A 12950-nucleotide genomic window follows, 5' to 3' on the forward strand; every position below is an offset into this window, starting at 1 on the left:
AGGCAGCACGCAATCGAGCTGTCAAGAGAGCGTCAGCTTATTAGGCAGATGCCGCGTGGTTTCTGAAGAGGGTCGACGCTATAAAATCCCACTCCGGGCTCTGGAGTGGAGAAACTCGGAGCCCAAGTCCGTGGAGAGACTGAAGAGAAAGAGAAGAGGGAAAGAAGAAGAGAGTGGGGAAAGAAGGGAGAAGGGAAGAAAACCCCTGAGAAAGCCCCGGACACGTTCCTCTGCAGAGAGGCGCAGCGCTCCGCTCACCTGCAGAAGCGCCTCGGAAGGTAGGGAGCGCCTAGACGGAAACGCGCCTCCAACTTTGCGCTGCCCGAGCTGCCACGGTGTGCGCCGCGCAGCCAGCTGTCCCTAGGCGTGTGTGTGTGCGTGCGTGTGTGTGTGTGTGTGTGTGTTTACCGGCTGTGCCTCAAGATTCCGATAGTAGCTGGGATGTGGCTAAAGCGAACTTAGACGGCTGCTCATCGTTACCCGAACTGGCAGTTATCCCTCGCTGGCTGCGTAAATGAGCCCCCCATCCATCCCAGCCGCCGAGAGAAGGATGCAAGGGCAGGGATGGAGAACGAGGAGGAGGAGGCAGCAGTTCTCAATTGGGAGGAAAACGCTGAAACATCCGGAAGGGGTGGGGTGGGGGGTGGGGGGAGATGTGTAGAACAGGTGAGATCTTAAATTTGGAGGTCTTCTCTAGAGCTCGGGGGATTGGTTTGGGGGACCGTTACAAAGGGGACTCAGGGACCGTCCCTTCGTGAGTCTCGTAAGAAGAGTCAGTCCGGCCTGACGAGGGGCTGAGCTTTGGCGCCGAGCCCTGCAGGCGTCCCTTTCCTTGCTCCCCGTCTCGGTCTCCCTCCAACTCTGGAAGTCCGAGTTTGCGCGCTTCAGCACCGCGGACAGCGCCCGCCCGAGCCCCCGAGCCAGGTCTGTGGGTGTCGTCCTGTAGGAAGCCCCCCCACCCCGAGTGCACCTCCCAGTTGAGCTCAACTCTGATCAACTCTCCCTTTCTCTCTTTCTCTCTCTCGTTCCGCCCTCTGCCCACCTCGGTGCCGCACCTAGCGCCCCTAACATGCGGCTGCCGCTGCTCGTGTCCGCGGGCGTCCTGCTGGTGGCTCTCCTGCCCTGCCCGCCGTGCAGGGCCCTCCTTAGCCGGGGGCCCGTCCCGGGGGCCCGGCAGGCCTCGCAGCACCCCCAGCCCCTGGATTTCTTCCAGCCTTCGTCGCAGCCTCAGCAGCCGCAGGCTCGGCCCGTCCTGCTCCGCATGGGGGAGGAGTACTTCCTCCGCCTGGGTAGCCTCAATAAGAGCCCCGCTGCTCCGCTCTCGCCCGCCTCCTCGCCTCCTGCCGGCAGCAGCGGCAGCCGCCTTTCGCCGGACGAGGTGGCCGCCAACTTTTTCCGCGCGTTGCTGCAGCAGCTGCCGCTGCCCCGGCGCCCGCTCGACAGCCCTGCGAGTCCGGTGGAACGCGGCGCCGAGAACGCCCTCGGCGGCCGCCAGGAGGCACCGGAGAGGGAGAGGCGAGCCGAGGAACCTCCCATCTCCCTGGATCTCACCTTCCACCTCCTCCGAGAAGTCTTGGAAATGGCCAGGGCTGAGCAGTTAGCGCAGCAAGCTCACAGCAACAGGAAACTGATGGAGATTATTGGGAAATGAAACGGTGCGTTTGGCCAGAAAGATTCTGCATTTAACACAAAAAGTAAAAATAAAAAATAATGCAGTATTCTGTACCACAGCATTGCTCTGATACCATTTGTTTATTTTTATATAGCTTGAGACGTAGAGGATGTACAGCAAGAGCGCCCGTACTCCTTAGTGAGCATGCACACATGTATTCACGTGCAGCAACGCAACATCCTGTAATTTGTACCGTGTACTTATAGTTTCTATTTCCAGGTGTCTTTAACAGTGTTTTAAAGAGAGTATAGACCCAGGAGGAAATGTTTTGAAGAAGCAGACAGAAGTCACCCAATTGATTTGGTTGTGATTTGAGCCAAAAAGAATGTCATTCTCTTGGGTGGGTGAGTCAAAATCTGTAAGCTCTTTGAACCAACTTTTCCTTGTAAATGTTTCAGTAATAAAACAGCTTTCCAATCCTTGGTCAATTTGGTTGTGTAAGAGAATGTTGAATATTTATATTTCTAATAAAAGCTGCAAAGGTAATCATGACTTTATTTTTCCTCTTCAGTGCTCACAGGGGAATATACTCTGAGCTCCTTACTTCCTCCAAATTGACTTCAGCACAAGAGAAAACAAAACTCCTTGCATTTAATTTTCTACTAAAAACACAAACCTATGTCAGTGGCTTACACTGCAACCACCTTGGACTCATTTCTGCACCCCAGATTACTCCTCTGAGGTTGAGTTAAATAATTTGGAAAGTCGTTTCCAGTTCTAAGGCTTGGTAATTCTATAAATAGAAGATTGATTCATAATGGAAATAACATCTAACCCTGATTACCTATAAGATGTGAAATAATTGGGGACAGTGGGGAAGGAGGAAAGGAAAAGAGGACAAGGGCTGTGGGGGGGCTTTCCTCCAATTAGGGGCCAAAATGCTGCATTGTTTTCCCATGAGAAAGGCTTACTTTATCAAACGATTACTTTGGTACCATTAATTATCTTTTTTTCTAAGCTATTTTCCACTGCTGTCTTCTAGTAGGAGAAACTTAGTAGCCTCTCCACTTAAAAGAACTAAATGTAGTTGCTGTAAAATGGCCCTTGGGAACATTTTTTTTATAAAGCACATTTTGACTTGAATAACTTCACAAATACCTCATGTATGTCTATGCCAACCCTAATCACTTTAATTCTTAGGAATACAAACTATCTCTATGCACTTCTAAAATCAAACAGCACACCTAATTAGTTTTACAATGCACTCGCCTTTGGTAGCTTAGTTATAACTTTAAAAATTCAATCGAATGTTTAATACTTCAGAATTAATCTGGATGGATGAGGATACTTCTTCCCGTGAGATCCTTTAACTTCACTTGATTAGTGGATTAATAAGATGATATGAAACATAATAAATCATTGTAAGACTAAGTTGTTAAAAACAGCATTTATTTAAGAGTTCATACAGAGTAAAGTTAAAACTTATGTTTCGAAGGAGGCAAAATTATGGTGGAACAAATAAAGCATGATTTAAATACATATATATATTTGTACAATGTGTATTGTGTGTGTATATATATATATTTAAATACATGCAGTTATTCTACAGTTCAGCAGATTGGTGCCTCAGTGGATACATAAGAAAATAGCCAGTTCCTGTTGAAAAGTCTTTTTTAGTTAAAGTGCCTGATATCTGCATATCTAAAACTAAGATTAGAAAAATGTCACAAGAAATGTCCTTGGCCTTTAGCCTTCTGGACTATGAAAGTGTCACCAGAGTCAAAGAACATTTCTGGATATCCATTCAGCGACATCTGTGGTGGAAAAGAGGAAAGCTTTGTGAAGCATCTCATATCTTTGGTCAATGATTTACCTTTTGTCCATATATTGATAAATCAGTCACTTCTGAATTAACACTGAATCTCACTGACCACCTGCATTGTTAAAGAGGAAAGAGAATAAGAGCTACTATGATGTCATAACACAAGACAGTGCGTATTAGAGACGAGAGTGTAGTGCCCACATTTTTAAACACCTGCCACTTGTTACTGAAACACACACACACATACCACACCTACAAACCCTTCATAATGTTTCCCACACAATAAAAGATTTGCGTAAGATCAAGTTCCTTTTTTCCCAATGCTTTCTGCAACTGTTTTCTCAAAGCATTGTTTTCCCTCAATGTGTTAGCTAAGTCATCTGGAATTAAAGGGTATTTTTGGTAGAAATCCCGTTCAGAGGTCCCTTTCATCATCTGCATAATATTAGTTTCATCTAGGTTCCCTGCTGCCTGTGTGAATCTCAGCCAGGCAGACAGAGGTGCAGCAGTTGGAATGAACATCATTCATTCAGGGAGTTCAACCAGGAAAAGGAGAAGACATGGCGAGCTGGCTCAGAATCAGCTCCATTCCCACTCCCTGAAGCTGCAGCCTGTCCCTGGAGGGGAGGGTCCTCAAATCCAGTCTGCAACAGAAGAAAATCTGCATCAGAGGAAAAAGAGGCCAGTCCTTTTTGAGTTGGTCCAGTCACTTTTCTATTGAGGGGAAAGGATAATAATAATTATATAGGACATAATTATTATTAGGAATGGAAAGCAAGCTCAGGTTATCTTGGCTATGGCCAAGAGCCATGAAAGGAATTCACACTCATGATCTAAAAAGGGGCAACAGTAATGCATGCCCCTTGGGAAACAGTACAGGCTATTCTACTTTTTTTAAAAGTCCACTTGTACATGATTTACTGAGATGAAAATAACATTAAAACTAGTAGGAATTTGGGTTTAGAAAAGTCTGCAAAATAAATAAAATCCTGATTTAAATGACTTCACTACATCACATGACATACTATAATCTCTCCACTGCTAAAGTAAGAATTTCTACCAGCATATGAAGAAAAAAAAAATATATATATATGTAATTTTTGCAAAACTGCAAGCTTAGTTTTGAGCAAATCATGAATAAAAGGACTTTTTTCTCCAAGCAATAAAATCTAATTACATAGACATTTCTAAAGAGATATCTTTTATAGATACCAGACAGATACAAGTTATGATTTTGAAGTCATTGATCTATCTAATCTCATAAGTAAAATTTACTTATGATGCCTTGAATTTAAAAAATAATCACTCAGTGGAATGAGGGAGGGACAATCATAAAGAAGTCTTGCTGAAATGCGACTTGAAGTAAAAATTCAGACTGCTTACATTGAAGGTACCATGACAAACAGAGAACTTCCTCAGAGAACTACCAAACACAGACTAACATTCTGATGACTTCACTGGTAAAGTTATCACATGGGATTAGAATGCCACTGATGCCCAAGCAATGAGGTAGGCACATGCATTCAACCCAGAATCCCTGGGTGATGTTATGAAGCTGCTGTATGAATGGACAATACCTGGCACCGGCAAAGCAGAACTTTGATAAGTATGTTGTTTTGTTGCCACTCAAACTAGTTTCAAGAGAAAAATGAGTGCTTGTCCTGCACTTTACCAGATTTTACCCTAAGTATATACCGGGTGCTGATGTTTCAAGCTCACTAAAATTTTCCCAAGTCCTTATGGCTTTAGGATTATCCTTCCCCCTGCCATGTTGTTCCCTGATAGAAAGTTAAGAAGGGCCATGGAATCATATTAGCCACAGTAGAATAAAACTAAAGCAGGTAGATTTCTATAAAGGAATAGTTGAGACATCGAGGGTGACCGGGCTTTTTTTAAAAGGCTGTTATTAGATTCTGTGGGTAATGGGTTAGCCACCTCAATGTCCTTGAAGTTGATATGGAATAAACATCATCCTGACAGAACCCTGTGCCTATGTATGCATGCTGAACTCTTCTCTTTTCCATCATAGTCACCTTACTCTCACGAATCCTAAAAAAACCCAGGTGATCTAGGCATATCATTAATGTGTAAAGTACTTTTCTCTAGCCATTCTGTGTGAGTGAAGAGTGAATTCTGCCTAGATGAACAGACCATCAGGCTTCATTTTGTAGCCTCTTTTCCGTGAAGGCAATTTCTAATCTAGAGGAAACTTCCATGACAGTTGTTCTGAAATATCTGAAGGGTGAAACTAGAGTTGGGTAAGGTATTTTCTGCAGAGGAATAGAATCTTTGTGACACTGCTGGTGGCTTGCAAGCCATTTGGGGCTGCTTTTGGAATCTGTATATATTTTAGTGCGTTTTTTTTATACTCGAGATTAAAATCTATCTTCCATTTTCAATGTTTTAGCTGTTAATACCCTACAGCCTTCAAAACTTGGTATTAGATAGTTTGGGTTTGCTACTTTTACACTCTCATGTTTTTAGTCAGTTATTAGATTCCAAACAATATGGACCAATGCTATCTTTCAGAGCAGAAAGGCCGGTGCCAGAGCAGGGGGCTAAGAGCGGAGATTATCCTGAGTATCTATAGGTGATTATACCGTCTCCTTGGTCTTATTTATGTGAACTTGAGGACCACCCCGCCCCGAACCATCTCAGCAAGGAAGTTTTATGCAAAGAGGCTTAGCCTGGTTTTGAATCCCAGACTAACAACTTATTAGCTGTATGACTCGGGCAAGTCACTTAACCTCTCTGAGCCTTAGTTTTCTCTTTTGTGAAATAGAGATGACACCCTATCTCACAAGGTTGTTGTAAGGGCTGAATAAATAAAGTAATGCACCTAAAGCACTTTGCACACAACTCACTTATATTAACTGCTTCATAAATGTCCGTTTCCTCCCTCCCTCCTTTCCTTTTCCTTCCTTCCCTCCTTTCCTTTTCCTTCCTTCCTTCCACCCTTCCTTCCTTCCTTCCTCCCTCCCTTCCTTCCTTCCTCCCTCCCTCTTTTCCTTTTCCTCCCTTCCTTCCTTTCCTTTTCCTCCCTCCCTCCCTCCTTCCCTCCCTTCCTTCCTTCCTCCCTCCCTCCCTCCCTTCCTTCCCTCCCTTCCTTCCTTCATTTTCTTCTCATATTAGCAAAGAGGCTCCTCTGCCACACAGAAACACCTGGGGACTGTTTGTGAGGAACGATATACAACAGCCAAGACGCCCCAGTAAAGAAAGACAGTTGTATTTGTGATGCTCATCTTTCCAGAACTGGGCATCATGTGTAAGTTTGAGTTCCTTTGGGATGCTGTAATCACGATTACTCATCACCCAGTCCAGTGTACCTCCACGTGGCCCGACTTTATATATGGCTCTCTCATAAAGGGAGAAGGAGTTAAAAATTTAGAAATCTCTCTATAAGCACAGCCCATTCAATCATAAGCAGACATTTTCCCTACAGCCTTCCCCAAGAGAAATGTATATATGTATTCCTTTAAATAGTTTTCCAAATGCTGGCTCTCCTTCATCACAGGAAGTGCTACTTCTTGGGAATAATGATGTCTCATTGAAGCTGAACAAAGGACAGAGAATGATAAGCACTGATCTCCTCTACCTGCTTTTGAGTTTGCCCTGCATTCCAGTTTATTCTGAGATGTATGACAAGGGGAAGAAAGGATTGTTAGTCTGATATTATTTCTATATTTTACACATTTTCCTCAGGTAACAAATGAACAAACTTAACAACCATCATTTAACACTGCTCTATCAGCATGGGGCTTCAGATAAGTTGAGAAATGTGAGTTTGAGTCATAAAATAAAACCAGGAAATGGAACAGGGAGGCAGAATTTTCCATCTCAGCTGGGAGACCCAGTTCAGTCAAGATCCACAGAAGACTAGCCAAAGGGAATGATATACCTTTGCTTAAAGGAAAGACCATTTTTCTCACGTGAACTTGACCAGAAATTCTGGGTATTCATGAACCAGACTCACTCAGAAACACAAAATCTTTTATTTTCCTTTGATTTATTTCCTGTTACTATCAAATGCCGTTTGAAAGGGAAAAAAATTAATGTCAGATTATGGTACTAGGCTATCTTTTCCCTGCCCTGAAGAGCAGGGTGGTGAGACGTGCTTCTGCTCAGGGCTGAGTGATGTGTACGCATCATCCTTGTTACGTCATCAAGTACCATTTCTTGCTGATGGGGATAAAGTAGCATGAATTCTGCCAGAGGCTTGTGGATATCTTTCTCTGTGTATAGGGCAGTTCCAGGTTATGGCCAGTGTTTGCTTGGCCTGAACTGTGCATGGCATTTTGAAAAAGGCTTGAATTAGCTGCAAACATTAAAAAATTAGGAGCAAGGGTGTGAAGAAATAGAAACTCTTGTGCACTGTTGGTGGGAATGTAAACCAGTGTAAAATAGCATAGTGATTCCTCAAAAAACTAAACATAGAACTACCGTATGATTCTGAAATTCAGTAAGAATTGAAAATAGGAACTCACACAGGTATTTGTACACCCATGTTTACAGTGGCGCTATTCACAATAGGTGAAAGCACCCCAAGTATCCGTCAATGGGTAAATAGATAAACAAAATGTGGCATATGCATATAATGGGATATTACTCCGTCTGAAAAAAGGAAGGAAATTCTGACACATGCTACAACACGGATGAACCTTGAGGACATTATGCTAAGTGAAATAAGCCAGTCACTAAAAGACAAATTCACTACAATCCCACTTACATGAGGTATCTAAAGTCATCAAATTCATAGAAACAGAAAGTAGAATGGTGATTGCCAGGGGTTAGGGGGAGGGGGCAATGGGAAGATATTGCTTAATGGGTATAGAGTTTCAGTTTTGCAAGATGAAAAAGTTCTGGAGGTTGGTTGCATAATAGTGGGAATTTACTCAGTGCTACTGAACTGAACACTTAAAAATGGTGGTTAAGACAGTCATTTTTATGTTATGTGTTTTTAACCACAATTAAAACAATATTTTTAATTAGGAGATTTCCCATTAAAATCTGGATTACCAGGTCCTCTTGGCAAAGCAGAAATTTAGCAACCCAGAACCTGCAGGAAGGGCTGAGCAGCACGGTCCCGTTGGGCTAGGATGCACTCTCCCGCAGAGTTTCCCACAGTGCTCACCACTCCCTTTTGCCTCCCCCGCTGCAAGGCTGTTTTCAGCGGCCATTTATCACTGTGCTTGTACAGTTGCTATGCTCAAAGTAAGTTAAGAGGAAAGCAAACAATATCATGTATTATATTTGTGCTTCTATCAACATTTTTTCTTTCACCTCACCTGCTTTTTCATTAATCTTACCTTCTTGGTCTGTAAAGGCACACAAGCTTGTTGCTCTTAACAGAAGGTTAGTTTTTAGTAGGAAGGTGTCAAAGAAGAGAGAGGATAATACTCAATGGAGTCTTTGGCTTGATTTTTATGCTAAATGGGATGAATTTTGTAAAAAAGCCAACACGCTTCTTGTGGCAATATTCTTGACAATCAAAGCGTGAAACTGCCTTCGGCGTTTCACTGAGGCCAAATGTGTCCCTGGACACTTAGCGCAGGGGATACAACTGGGTGCCGTTTTGGAGGAAATGCTCTTGTTTGGGCTTGGGGGCGACACCAGTAGCCCCCTTTACCTAAATGCGGCTTGGCCCACTTGATTCACTGACTGAACAAAACGTAACAGACGCTTTCCTGATATTCACTCTGGCATAAGACAGGGTAGACACATTTATGAGAGGAATTTTTTTTGCGAGCCCAGAATAAAAGAGCGAGCTGTGCCAGGTCATTCTGATGAGTAACCGGTGCCCACAGGCTGCCTCTAAGCTTCCCAGGGCCTCCGTAAGGTGCCAGCCTCAGCCCTTCCCCAAATGAGCGTCGTGTACACCACCCACGATTCTGATCCATTACAACGTAACTGTCCTGCGTTCCATTCCCTCAGGCTTATCCAAGTGATAGTAACTGATTGGATAAACTGAATTGCACCTGAGACATTAATGGACGCTGATGGCTCCAGGTCCACCCCTGCCAGATACCATTTTACCTAGAAATGGCCCTGCCTCACCCTGAGGGCCGGGCTGTTGTGGACATGTCCGCCACATGCCCAGCACGGAAGGAGGTGCCGGGGGCAGTGAGGAAACTGTGTCCAGCCCCACACCTGGGCCTCGCCCTCCTCTCTGCTGCCGTGAATGCCAATCACAAATTCAACCTGACGGAAGGATCTGGTTACCATGCATGTTAAATGCCAGTCTTTCTAGGTCAATCCAAAAGAAGCCTTGAGCATCTACAGTGAAAGCCATTTGACTTAAAGGAATGTGGGTGAGAAGGGTAAGGCTAGACTTGAGGCCACTGAGTGGGCGACCACCAGTGTCTGTCCTGCACCTGCTGGGCTGGGTCAGAGAATCAGAGCCGGATGCTGGAAACAGGTGTGAGGAGGAATGCCGAGGTCAAGGGTAGAACGTTTATTCAGAAAGATTCAACCCAAGCATTGGCCTGCTCCCTGCTTAGCATTCCTGAACCTCAGGCCCCTGGAGAGCTTAAGCATTATGGATTCCAGACTGGAAAAGAGAGTACAGCCAAGACCCTGGGCCAGTCGTCAATGCCTGAGAAGTGACTGGGGCATGGTCGGTGACTCACAGCCAAGGGTCTAAGCCCTGGAAACTCGGTTGGGCAGGTCCATCATGGGCAATTCTTTCACAGGAATGCAGTCATCTCTGCTCAGTGGCAGAGCAATCAAGGTGTGTTAGGAATGCAGCACAGAGCTGTGACAGTACAGCACGCGCTCCACAGATGCTAGAGGAAGGAGAAAAGAGGTACCCCTCGCCCCACCAAATGAGCCCTGGAAGGAAAACATTCACTAAAGAGCATGTTTTTCCCTTGGGAGAATTTACAGTTCTGCACACTGAGGGATGGAAGGGATGGATGAAGGGAGTTGATCTCGGGGCTTCGTTGCCATTAGCTGTCTCCCTCTTGCTAAGTTAGGGAAGATCAGAAACCAGGACTATGAAACGAGAAGAAATTAAACTCACTCACTTTTTCTTAACCTGGAGGAAGATGTGTGGTGTACTCTCTTTGGTCTGTTTCAAACATGGTGTCTAGGAATTGATGGAGTCGGAGGGGAGCAGGAAGGAGAAGTGAAAATGCTGATATCACAGTTCTGCAAAAACTTACAGGCATGGACCCGACATTGTGTGTCCAGCACAGAGTGTGTGTGTTCTCAGCCTTTCTGAACGGAGAGCTGAATTACAAAGGATGCTAATTAGATCTTTAATTCCTCACAAACGGGACTTCTTTGCCTTGTGTGAGGGAAACAGGCAAACAGGTTTTCAAGAGCTGTGGGAGGCTGCTGGTATTGCTATGCCCCATTCATGGACAAGAAAACATGGGATGGTTGAGGAATTGGCTCAAAGTAACTCTATGGGTTATGCTGAGACCATAAAGCCAAGGAGAAAAGAGGCAGCGAGTGCTGATGAGCATGTGAGACTCAGGGGACAGGCTGACTCCACCCCAGGAAGTCAGAGACAGAGGGGCAGGTGGGTCAGCAGCGTGGGGTGCAGCCGAAGGACTGGTGCACTCATTTGCAATGTATGCGCCCGTCACTGCAGGCGGTGGAGGCCGAGAACCGACCTCTCTATGTCCGTGTGTCATGAGTGGTGAGTCAATGCAGAGAACCCTTGGTCACACTATTTTTGCCTCAATCACGTCAACACAGGTAAAGTGGGGATTCACCCACTTTTCCTAGATGTGGGCATGGCCTCCATCCTACTGCACGCACACACTCCGTGGTGGTGGACAAGGGGTCACCGGGCACCAAGCTCCCAGCTGCTCCGTGATTTGGAGCAGGTCACTCATCCCCTATAATCCTCCACTAAAAAATGAGGGAGTTTAACAGTTCTTACTGTGCAGGGTTGTTGTGAGGTTTAAATGAGAGAATCTCTGTGAAAGACCTTGCGCATTAGTTACAGTCATTACCACGTGGCACTGGTTTCTCACGATGGTGGATTCCTTCTTTGCTTTGTTGGTTGTAGTGGGGAAAAGGCCTGGAAATCACTGAGATACATAAATAAAGACAGAAAAAAATCCACAGGATGTACAACACTAGCAAGAGTCTTAGAATCAGAATAATAAACATTTAAAAAATACGGGAAGCAAAACCCAACTAGCTATGTCATAACAACTCCCCCAGAGAGCTCTCCCCAGTGCCTGCGTTACTGTTTTCAGGAATCGTAGAGCTGTAGGCGCAGGTTGCCAGGGGAAATGAATTCATTACGCTGCTCACACACAATTTACATTACATTTCCCTCTTTAAAACAAATACATCCATTTTAGCTTCCTATTAAAGTGACTTTTACTAAGGAAGCTATTTGATCCTGAGAAATATAGCCTACAGTTGCAGTATAGAATTTTTTTTTTTTTTGGCCCTTCTAGAAAAGTCCCCACATTGACAGTTATTAGGATGTCACTTTCCCAGCAGGAAAAAAAAAAAACCCAGAAAGAGAAAATTGCAGTTGCAGGATACAAATGAAAAAGCATTAATAATATTCATATAATAGTCTCATTAAAACTGACTTCTTTAAATAAAAACCTTACTCCAAAATTTTTTCTATGTAAAAATGCCTGCATTTCATTATCAGAACTTCTTATGATTTCCGGGACTATTAAGTACTGGACAATGTTATGCAGTAAATGTAGGCTAGTCCTGAGTGCTGATTGGTTGTCTCTCTATTTTTACCAAGTGAAATTCCAGCATAGTCAGGGTGCCTGGCTTATCAGCAATTCGATTCATAAGCTTGAATCTCCTAATTTGTAAAACACAAGCAATTGCTCTCAGTAGGGGTTTCTATTTGAAAATAATTTGACACCCTGAATCCCTCAATTAAATTTAGAGAACATAGTTGAATTTTCATTCATTTCAGTTTGTTTTGGAAAATTAAATAGATCATTTCAAAGAACACAGGACCTATAGTCACACTCATGGGAAATCATATTCTTGGTCTCCTGCTTTATTCTTTAAAACGTTCTGTGATACCTTGTGAAATTAATCTTGCTCAGAAAAGAAGCTTTCTGGACCTATAGCCTCAGGCATCTCTCACCTCTCAGTCCCTAGTGGCAGCCGGAGTTGATATTTGCCCTTAAGATCGGAGTGAATGATTTGGTCTCAAAGGTTATTTACATGAAAATTATTTTATCTTTTTGTGTGTGACAGCTCGTGGGGACCCAGGGCTCCACACACCTGCTTTTCCTTGGAACGTTGGCTATTGTTCATCCCAGTTTAAGAAGATATTAATATTTTCAAGGGGACTGAATCTTGGATTAATGAGAAATTTGATAAGATCTCAGGTCTGGGGACACATGTATTGGTTTCTGAGACTCTAGGAAATAAACCCTGGGCTTTAAGAATCTTGGCTAGTGCCATGTGTCTTTCTTTCCTCCTTCCTGCCTTCCTTCTTTCCTTCTTTCTTCTAAGAAATGTTTTTTATTTTCCCCTGGGAGCACATTTATAACCTCACAGGACAACATTTATAGA

At 44.1% G+C, this 12950-nt stretch overlaps 2 protein-coding genes across 4 annotated transcripts in view; one reads left to right on the top strand and one right to left on the bottom strand.

Annotated features, from left to right (window-relative positions):
- Nucleotides 1-223: 223 nt before the first annotated feature.
- Nucleotides 224-2150, top strand: CRH (corticotropin releasing hormone). The gene is made up of 2 exons (XM_036830844.1): nt 224-278; nt 1060-2150. Exon 2 carries the CDS (start codon nt 1070-1072, stop codon nt 1649-1651), a length of 582 nt encoding a protein of 193 aa, XP_036686739.1. The 5' UTR covers nt 224-278; nt 1060-1069; the 3' UTR covers nt 1652-2150.
- An 896-nt stretch (nt 2151-3046) lies between these two features.
- Nucleotides 3047-12950, bottom strand: part of TRIM55 (tripartite motif containing 55) — a 42063-nt gene continuing 32159 nt past the window's right edge. For 2 of the 3 annotated variants that reach the window (XM_036830712.1, XM_036830710.1), the window contains one exon: nt 3047-4078. In XM_036830712.1, coding sequence (XP_036686607.1) covers nt 3956-4078 — 123 coding nt within the window. In that variant the 3' untranslated portion in view covers nt 3047-3955. The remainder of the gene's footprint in view (nt 4079-12950) is intronic. The other variant, XM_036830711.1, reaches the window with a different exon arrangement.

The sequence above is a fragment of the Balaenoptera musculus genome, chromosome 17, assembly GCF_009873245.2.
Source record: "Balaenoptera musculus isolate JJ_BM4_2016_0621 chromosome 17, mBalMus1.pri.v3, whole genome shotgun sequence".
NCBI classification, from domain to species: Eukaryota; Metazoa; Chordata; class Mammalia; order Artiodactyla; family Balaenopteridae; genus Balaenoptera; species Balaenoptera musculus.

Excerpts from the sequence above, each read along its gene's own strand:
- CRH (XM_036830844.1), top strand. The coding sequence starts at position 1,070 with ATGCGGCTGCCGCTGCTCGTGTCCGCGGGCGTCCTGCTGGTGGCTCTC.